The 10669-nt window shown below is 36.6% G+C and overlaps 1 protein-coding gene across 1 annotated transcript; it reads left to right on the top strand.

The window, feature by feature from the left end:
* Positions 1-8514: 8514 nt before the first annotated feature.
* On the top strand, positions 8515-9552 carry LOC113758805 (ABC transporter G family member 7-like). Its single transcript, XM_027301524.1, has 3 exons — positions 8515-8915; positions 8998-9148; positions 9385-9552. The coding sequence occupies exons 1-3, from the start codon at positions 8515-8517 to the stop codon at positions 9550-9552; spliced, it is 720 nt and encodes a 239-aa protein (XP_027157325.1).
* Positions 9553-10669: the final 1117 nt, after the last annotated feature.

The following is a 10669-nucleotide window of genomic DNA, read 5'->3' as shown; positions in this document are numbered from 1 at the left end:
AATTTTTTTTATATTTTCAACTATTTTGTTTTAATTTTGAGCACAACATTTTTACGAATGGTTTTATACTAGGGGATGGGAATGGATTCAACTAAACTATTGAGAATTCAAAAGGAAATAAACCACCTCAAAAAATGTTCCAAAAAATCATGGATGGGAAATATTGGCAAGGGTTATTCTAAATTACTTATTTATTTCACATACATCATATCATAAAGGGTGCATAAGAATAGGATAAGAATGTGATCGAGGCTGCTACGTACCCGGTGGCGACGTAGCTTAATTATATTAAGTTTTACAGCAGAATTTTACATACTATGCCAATTTCCTTGCAAGTTTTGTGACCACATCTAAATTGCCCAAAATGCATTCGCACAAGGCTACTGATCAAGACAAAGTTATTCCTAATATGTTCACAATCAATTTGTTTATTTGAACATTGGCAAATATTGAAGCTCAACTGCCTAGCTAGTGGGAAAATATTAATAGCTCCAGAATCATTATAATTTCAATTAACCAGATTTAAGTTGTCCTATTGTTGCTAACCAAAAAAAAAAAAGTCTATTTCCCCTGAAACTGGTTTCAGTAAATATCTTTTCTATATTCAACCAAAGATTTGATTAAATATCTTTAAGTTATCCTGGGGTTGAACCTAGCCTATTATCCCAATGCAAGGATGCCAATGTTGAGGAAACCAATGGGGAGATATTTGGGGAGTTTGTTAAAGTTTTATCAAAATTGGAACCATTAACAAGTCTGGTTGAAGTGGTAATCACAATCGATTGCAAAGGTTGATTACTACTTTTGATGCTTTTTGTTAATACGACATCATTATTTATCTTCTATTTCTATTGATAAAGTGCTCGGGAATGGTAGGTAGATAATTTATGCAAACCATTCTAGCAGTGTAGACTATGCCGTTGTATTATACTAGATCACTGACTAAAGTCCTTAATCCGCAGAATGATTGTTTTCTTGCACAATACACTAATGTTTGTGCAAAATAGACTAAATTAGGGAAATCATATTTGTATCGCACTTAAAACAACAAAAGGGTATTTTTTTTTTGTTTTAAGACAAAGGTAGATACTACTAAATTACTTAATTAGCTGGCAAGTAACCATTGCGTGTTGGGTTGTAAAATAGGAGGGACTATAAGTAAAAAATTTTGAATTCAAATCCTCTCACTTAAAAAAAAAATAAAATTCTTAGTAGCATAGTCCTTAGTCATTACTTGCCTGACAAAAAATGGAAGATCCTTAAACACAGTACACTAGTAGCGTAGTCGTGAGAACCCGTAATTTTCATTTTCTAGGTTTCTCGTATTTTTATGGCTTGTTTTCTGCATTTTCGTGCTTAGGAAAATTTCTAGATGAATTTAAGGAGCAGATATAATTTTTAGATGCTTTTTCTAGTATCGAATGGATTTTGAGAAATTAAGAGCGTATACCGGACGTGGGACCCACTAGTGCGAAAAGTTCGGAAAAATTCGACCAACTAGGTTAAGTTTTGAATATTGGAATTAATTTACCGGGTATTAAGAGATAAGTAGAGAGTGCTAAGTAGATTGGTATAAGAGAGACAAGGTAGGTAAGTATTTATTAAAAGGTGACAAGTGTCACCATAGGAGTGGTTTGACCTTTTTGAACACTATTCACCCTTTTACCAATTTGGTTAAAATAGCTTAAAAATGACCCAAAAATCATCAAAAAAATCCTCCATGGTGGCCGGCCCTCTCATTCTCTCTTTCTCTCTCTCTTACTCCAAGCACAAGGAAGAAAACTCTTCAACTTGCTCCAAATCATCAAAACCAACCATCCAACCTTGATTTTGCTCCATAAAATCACTTAAGGAGGTGTTGGTGAGTTGTTGTGTGAAGTTATTTGGAAAGTCAAGGTGACCAATTGCTCTCTCTCTCTCTTGTTTTTAAGGTGAGTTGTGAAGAACCACCCTCCTCCCTTAATTGATGCTTAAATCATGCTTAGTGGTAGTATGCGATGCAAGTTTATGGATTATTTCTTGATTTGTGGTTGAAGTGATGAAGTTTTATTATTTTTGGGGATTTTTCTGTTTTAATATAAGCATGATTGTGTGGCTATCTATGATGATTAGAAATGGTATATAATGACTCTAGGAGGTGGAAAAAGTGATTAATTGCAACCAATTTCTGGTTTGGAAGAAATTTCAAAAAATTAGGGTTCTTGAGGGAGCATTCTGTCCGAATTTTTAGCTCCTAGTTAGAGGCCGAATTGGCCTTAGCTTAAAACATGAAAGTTGTAGGGAATGACATTTTAGAGGTGCCTACAAAATTTCAGGTCAATCGGAGTAGTGTAGAATGAGAAAAGTAGAAATTACTATTGCTGTTCTGGTTTTACCCGAATGTAAGAATTGCGCCTGTAATTGGTTGTTTTGGCTGGAATTGCTTCCGAATTGGTTGTTGAGGCCTTCTGATGAAATTTAGCCCTATTTCTTAGCTTTCAGCTGGTTTTGGAATTTCTGGATTTGGACTTGGAGAGCCTAAGTTATGATATTTCCGCTAGAATGCGTTTTGGTGAATCTGTTTTACGTTTTTGATGTAGTATCTTGTATTTTTGACCTGTTTGCACTCAAAACTGGGTTGAGTGACCTTCTGTGATGTTGTAGCCCTGTCTTTTAGCTTCGAAATGGTGGGTCTTGCACCCTCATCCAATAATCGTAGTGAAATTGGTGCCATTACCGTAAAATGATGACAAAAACTATTTTTTTTCAGGGCCAAAGCTAGTTACATTTCCGAAATTTCTGGTTTCCTCTAATGTTTATATATGCTTATGGAACCCTATTGGAGTCATGTTTGGCCTTGGTTTATGACTCGTTATCGAGTCTCATTATACTTGTTTGCGTGTTTTAGGGCGTGACGGTGGTGCACAACGTTCTTTTGACGGAAGTGCATGAAACCACATTTGCTAGCTTGGTGAGTGTACTACTCACTTGTATGTTAATATATGGCTTTGATACTTGAACTTGGTGCTTTGAATGTTAATTGCTTGAAGTGAAAGTGTACTTTATCACTCTCACTTATATGCTTTATATCATTGTTATCATGTGATTGAAATGTTACACGAAGGGTTACTTGAAATGAAAATACATGACTTGGTGTCGTTTGGACGAGTATCCAACTACTACAATTGTTATCAATGAGCTCAACCCCATTGGTAGTTGATTGAATCGAGCCGGCGAGGGTTTGGTCGTGCCAATTGATGTGCCTTGGGGAAGTGTTATGGAATCTTGTAGTATGCGAGATTCTCGATTCCGATTTACTCGAGTAATACCAAAGTGCAAGTGTTTGGATTTCGGGCCCGGTAGGGGTATGTTAGGTGGAAGGAGTGGAAGTAAAGTGGAGTCTACGGTTGGTACTTTTGAACATTGACGGAGAGTCAATGACGTTCGATCAAGAAATGCAAACGAGGAAAGGGCTCTTGAGAGCCATCTGTATCCTTTTATCACCATATTTGACGTGTGCCTTTGCTTATTTTTACTATATTGAATGAAAGTTTGATGCTTATATGCACTTGGGTGCGAAAGTGATAGTATCTCACTGGGCAATTAGCTCACACCGTTCCTTTTGTTTTCCTTACAGGAATATGACTTTTTTTGGAATGAATCTTGATAGATGGTTGCCGAATGAACTAGATGTATATTTCTTTTGTATTGTATATGAAGTGAAACCCTAAATGTATCTTTAGGGCCGTTTTCACTTTCAATTTGGCAAACCGTGTATATATTAACTTTTGAGAACTTTTGTATGTCACTATGGATTGTAAATTGCTAAAGTTCAAGATGTGAATGTTTGTTTGATATTTGGTTGGGTTCTGACGGGTCGGTTACTACTCATGGCCGACTCCGAATTTCATTTTTTGTATTTTGGGTTATTTTGCCATTTTTGACTCGTTTACGCGCGTTATAAGTTCCGGAACGCAATAGATCGCTCTAAACTGCACCGTTAGTCCTGGCGAGAATTGGGCAGGCAGTCCGCTAACCCCTCTGGTTCGCCTTAGGGGAAGGTAGGGCTTTCACAGTAGTCCTTAGCTATTACTTGCCTAACAAAAAGCCGCGGATTCTTAAACACAGTACATTCATATTGCCTTAATAAAATAGTAAAATAGTCCTTAATTATTACTTGCCTAAAAATTCTGTTTGGATTCATCGGTTTTTTAAATACTATAAAAATTTTTAAAAAATATTTTAAAAGGTACTCTAAAAAGTAGTCTAAATTTTTTTAATGTTTAAAAAATATCCCAAAAACTCTACTACTATTAAATATCTCAAAATATACTTTAAAAACTCTGCTACAGTAAAATTTTTCAAAAATACTCTAAAAAACAGATAATCCAAACGGAGTCGATTGTTACTTGCCGAACAAAAAGTGGAGGAACTATTTACGTCCCACGTCTATCCTTGGCTATTACTTGCCTAATAAAAAATGAAGGATCCTTAAATACAGTACATTCATACTGCCTTGATAAAGTAGTTATATATTTAGATAAATTATTGGATCCTTAAACATAGTACATTCATATTGCCTTGATAATTAGTAGCATAGTTATGTAAAATACCAGCTCCAAAATTACTTTCGCGATAAAAAGCTTTGATAAAGTAGTTGCATAGTTAGATAAAGTATCGGTTCCAAAATTACTTTCTTGATAAAAATGGGAAGAACAAAAGGGTATTTTAATCAAGGATCTTTTCATTGTACCAAGCAACAAATGGCACTAACTAATGAACAGTTGACAGGTTACAAGATAAAATTATAAAGAATTTTGTACGTGACAATTGGAGGTGGGAAGGATATCGAAAAGAATGGAAGGATGAAAAAAATAAATAACAGATAATAAAGACAAAATGAATTGGAAGGTATTCATAACATTCAGAAAGGCTCCAATTTTCCTTAAAAGAAAAAAGAGAAAGGCTCCAATTTCTTCAGGTCAGTTCATAATTTGGACAAATAGTTCATGAACTTATCACCTAAGATTCCAAGATCGAGGAATCTAAGTTTGTATATAATTTACACCCGCTGTCACTCTGTCAGTGTGGTTCTGCAATATTATAGAAAAAGAAAGGGGGAAGCTGAAAGCTCACAAAATTATATAAAATTTCATGAGAAATGGTTGATCGCCACGTTACCATGCATGTTCTGTCTATAAAGTCCCCGTCTAGATCATTGGGGTTAGGTCCAAAGTGAGTTATGGTATCCCAGTTCCCAATCAATCAATCATATATGGCTTCCCCTCCAGCTTCTTTTCACAAAATATTCATCCCGTTCCCAAGCCCTAAACATCAAAAGTATCCTCCTGTTAGATCCCAGATATGTCGTGATGAAGGTATTACTTCTTCTGAATCTTCTCCCCTGTCATCTTCATTTAAATTCTTGCAAGTTTAGCTCACTGCAATTGAGGTTACCATCCCAGAAGCTTAACAGGAATATAATCATATATGCAGTGTCTCCGGTATAATGGCATTGCATGCATGCTTTTTTCCATTCTTTTCATTCCTTTCTGCTAAGTTGGCGCATCCCACTTAACCTTTCTGTTCGTGATAACGAGGATGAGAGATTATGTATAGTTCTTCCAATTGAACCCTCAACCAAACATGGCAAGAAAAACGTTGAACTGGGATAATAATTAAGGGTTTGTTTTAAAAACATTAGATATTCAAGATTTCTTATGTGTTTGGGTTTTTTTGCAGGGAACTCAGCAAATATAGTGGACGGAAACCTGAGTGTTCTGAGACAGAGAATTGAGGCGGTGAGGATGAAAGAAAAGCTTCAGACATGCTTCAGACATGAAAAGAGCGGTTGGAACTATAAGGCTGGATATGATGACACGTACAAGAGACGTATTCTGTTGGTCCAATCCTTAAAAGTTGCAACTTCTGTTGGCAGCACACTTGTCCTTGTCTTCTTCAGTGGCTCTATTTTCATCTTCCTTTACTCTATTCTTATTCAAATTTGTATCCATACTTGAGAAATGGATACTAATTCTTGATGCTAGCTAGTTCTCTCTCTCTCTCTATATGTATGTATTTGTTTTCTTGTACATGCTGTTGTGATTACTAGTCAAAAGGATTTCAGATGATAAGAAAGTAATTTTAGTTCAAAATTTCAGATCATTAGTGACGTATCACAATTCAGCTACTCAAGTTTCCAAGTGTAGGGCAAAGTAAAATTAATCCCATAAAATGATAATGAGAAATCTGCAAGGACATATACATGGCCAAAAAGTATATTAAAAAAAAAGTTAACCTTGTGCGTATCCCATGTTTAGAAGACAAGAAAAAATTTCTAAAACAAGCTATTTGGTACACGTACAGATATGATGTAAGGTTTCATCCTACTCCTAGAGATGCCAAAAGTTGGTTTGCTGTTGCAGTTTTGAGGTATGAAATTCCAATTTAAGGTAAAGGACCAGATAATACTACGTACGTACTACTACTACTTGTCATCTTCTCGGCGCATTGGATTCAAATCCTAAGGAACCTACGAATTCAGGGTTTAAGAGGGCCAATGACAGGAGGACAGAAATCCCAGATGATGAATATACACCAGCTGTTTTGCAGAATACGTGGAAACTCCTGCTTGATCTCTGTAAATTTTTTATGTTTTAGAAGCATCGTTTTCATGTTGCCTAACATGCACAAAGGGAAAGATTAATTTTTTTTATGTTCTTCAAAATTTGTGGATGCCAAACTGAAGCTGTGGAATATCTTGTGTCGGTTTCGGGTTTTCTATGTATTCTACGTGTCAAGTCCCGTAAACCTGTACAGGCCAGTGCTCAGGTGGTAGACCTAGCAACAAATGAATAGACACATGCAGTTGTAGCATAGCACAGACGGATGTATAAAATCTATCTTGATGATGGAAATTTCCCACTCACATAGAACCTAGAGTTCTTAAAAAAACAAAAAAAATTTTTTAGGGGTTCGAAAGTTTTCATAAATAAAATACATTTTTTTTAAAACTTTCCTCTTTTAAGAGGTGAAAATAGTTTCTTTTTTCAGAGTCTTTTTGGTAATACTTTGTTGGTAATACTTAATAGTCATTTTGGGAAAAAAATTGACAAAAGTGAGAAAGTCTATATGTTTAGTCTTGTAAAATAATGCCCACTAATTCCTTTTTTTTTTTTACCAAAAATTTATCGCAAGCATATATGGATGGCTATATGCTAAGACAGAAAAAAATCCAGTAATTATCCAACCGAAAACAGTGCTGAGAAATAAGTTGGTTGTACGTGGTCATTGGAGGTAGTCATATATATATATGGCCACAGTTGCATGTGCATGTAAACTCTAGTTCAATTCATAGCATTGCCTTTTATAATTGCAAAATAAAAAAGATGTCAAAATTGAAAGCAAATATTCCTGGCAATATAAATCGTTTAATACTTCGATATAAAGCTGATAATTCAACATAGGATTGATGTTTATTTAATAGATTCCAACATCTTATTCAATATACAAGTTCATTTGCCCTTCTGGCCATCCACGAAAACCCGAGAAATATCCTCGAGGATTTGCCTCAAATCCGGCTCTTGAAATACATGAGCCACCACCACCACCAGGCGCTTTCATATATCCACCGCCAGCACCAACACTGCCGCTGCGCGCCTTTAGACGAACCACCGCCACAGGAACTCCATTTCCCTCCTCCGTTGCCTCCACTGCCTTTGCCGCCTCCTCCAGAACTCCCACCTTGACCCATTTTGAAGTTGCTCTTTAGCTAACAAGTTTGAAGCAATTCAGATACCAGTATAGCACTAAGCTAGCTGCTCGTGGATGGATCATTATGCCAAGACTGGTCAGTTTATATAGGCAAATTTTGATAAGAAGTGAGGCAAAGGCTGTCATGGAATCATCAACTCCATTGAGAAGGAAAAATTTTGTGATAGCCCAAATTAATGTAATGCATGCATGTTGAGAATATTTGGACTACTCGAATTCTGTAGGATGGTAAATTTAACTCAAATTGTGTAGCATAATAAATTTAGTTCATGGACTCTAGATGCTGGGGATGTGGGGTGGGAGAGAAGTACAAAATAGTACTCTCTTCGTTCAATAAGATAGGCCACTTTTTTGTGTTTAATTTAGGCTTTTTTTTGAAGTGTAGGTTAGTGTATGGATTTACTGCTATATCCATAGTTAAATTGTATCTTAATTAGTATGTATGCTGTTATGAAATCACCAGTTTCCACATGTAACCAACATTATCTTGAGGGACCATTTATTTGCCTCCCAAATTGAGTGAGCAAAAACCTTTAGGAGCAGTGAACTATTGCTACTATGTATCACCATCCTAGTAACCCTATTTCATTTCATGGTCTTGTGTTTAATATGGGATTAAGAACTAATATTCTGCCTCTTTGACACCTTACTGGTTTTCAATTTTGAAGTTTCGACACGTTGTGCTCTGTTACCGTTGCAGTGTCTTATGGTTTTTAGATGGCTGTCTATATCTTTGATCTTTAATATTATTATACAAAAACAATGAAGCCATTCGATGCTTCTAGATATCTTGGAAATAGTGGCGTATCATTTGGTGCTTTTAATTCATTATTTGTAGTTGAGTTCATCATATTCTTCTTCTCTTATCATTCTTTTCTGAACTTCAGGTACGGTTTTTACTTAAAGGTGCGAGTGGAGAAGCACGACCTGGTAGACTCCTTGCTTCTCTTATCATTCTTTTCTGAACTTCAGGTACGGTTTTTACTTAAAGGTGCGAGTGGAGAAGCACGACCTGGTAGACTCCTTGCAATAATGGGTCCCTCTGGGTCAGGAAAGACAACCCTACTCAACATACTTGCGGGTCAGGTGATGGCTTCACCTCGGTTGCATTTGTCTGGCCTTTTGGAGGTTAATGGACAGAAAATCTCAAAGAGAACCTATAAGTAAGCATGCCATAAAACCTTTTGACACTGTAACTTATATATTTGGTTTCAGATTATGTTAAATAAGAATCTCCTGTTACAGGTTTGCTTATATCAGGCAGGAAGACCTTTTCTTTTCACAGTTGACAGTTCGAGAAACATTGTCTCTTGCAGCTGAAATGCAGCTGGAGGAGATATCCTCAGTCGAGGAGAGAGATGAATACGTGAATAATCTGTTATTCAAACTAGGCTTGGTAAGGCTGCCATTTTTTTCCATACTTTATAAATTTACGTGCTCTGGTATGCATATATTTACATCCATATATGTGAAAAGTGACACCTAATTGCATATTTCTAAATGTGATTTGGGATGAATTATATTGTGGTGTACATTGTCAATATGCTTGTCCGAAATAATTGAAAGTTGTCTTTGGTTTGAACCAAATTTCTTTGATACCTTCTGATGGTTTGTATGAGCTTTTCTTAAAAGGTCAGTTGTGCTGATTCCCGTGTGGGGGATGCAAAAGTTCGTGGAATCAGTGGTGGAGAAAAGAAGCGTTTGTCACTAGCCTGTGAGCTTATCGCCAGTCCATCTGTCATATTTGCTGATGAACCAACAACTGGTATTCTTCATATCTGGACCATTGTCTCTTATTAAGACATACTCCTGACCTTGTAAAATCCTAATGGGCTCCATGTGACTATTTGGTTCTTCTGCTTTCCCTGTCTGATTCCCTACTTTTTTTCCCCCGAGCTCAATGGCATCTGATATAGTGCTTCCTTAGATTATTTGGTATTTAACTCACATTGGGAACTTTTTCTCACTGATACCCCTCTGTCGGGCTGGTTTTTTCTCATCTTCTATGGAGATAGATAACTTCTAACTCTTACTGTGGGTAACATGCTGCCACGGAGCTGGTACAAAAACCAGCAAATAGTACCGATTTCCAGCTGCCATTTTCCACCCATTTTTGGGCATTTGTATTTCCCTTTTAACCCTTCAGTACCAAACCACGTAACCCAATCCCAATTGACAAGAAGCTTCCAGATTAAAAGCCATCTAACGGTTTGAAATGGACCAAAAACGCATTTCTAAATCTGATCCCTAGATGCTAGGTTTTGGGGTGTTTTAGTGCCCATAAAATGGCTCCAAAAGAACGCAAGAAAGGGTGGCGGCGGAACAAGGAACGGAGAGAGAAAAACAGAAAGAAAGAAGAAAAAAGAGAGGGAGAAAGAGAGAGAATTTTGCAGAAAAATTTTTGCAAAAAGAGCTGATTTTCAGCCATCTTTTGACTCAAATATCTCCTCCATTTTAGCTCGGTTTAAGAAAATTTTGATTTCTGCTAAATCTAAGACGTGAGGGGGTCGACTTTTGTTCAGAGACTCGGTGGAAAAGACAACTGTAAGTCATTCGAATCCGGATCCAAAGTTGCAGCTTCAACACACGCGGCTCAACCCGCAACCTGGTATAGAGCTCCGTCAGATCTGCTTCCATCGGAGTTTTTCTCGCTCAAATCTGGTTCTAAGGCTTCCTCAGGTAACCATAACGCTCTTTCTTGCTTGGTTTAACACATTTTAAGAAGAACAAGACCCTTTGGACGTGGGTTTGGAACTTTGTTGCTGCTGGATTTGTTTCATGTTTCTACCATGCTTGACTTCAGATTATTTTCGTGATTATGGCCTGTTCCTGTTTATGTTTAGCATTGGGTTGTGAAATAAAGTACATAAGTTATAAAAGCTAACTTGTTTGGGAACTTGTTTCGTGCGTTTGGAGA

Source organism: Coffea eugenioides, unplaced genomic scaffold (genome assembly GCF_003713205.1).
Source record: "Coffea eugenioides isolate CCC68of unplaced genomic scaffold, Ceug_1.0 ScVebR1_737;HRSCAF=1464, whole genome shotgun sequence".
NCBI lineage: Eukaryota > Viridiplantae > Streptophyta > Magnoliopsida > Gentianales > Rubiaceae > Coffea > Coffea eugenioides.
Note: the sequence above shows the minus strand (reverse complement) of the source record. Positions and strands in the feature narration are given on the sequence as shown.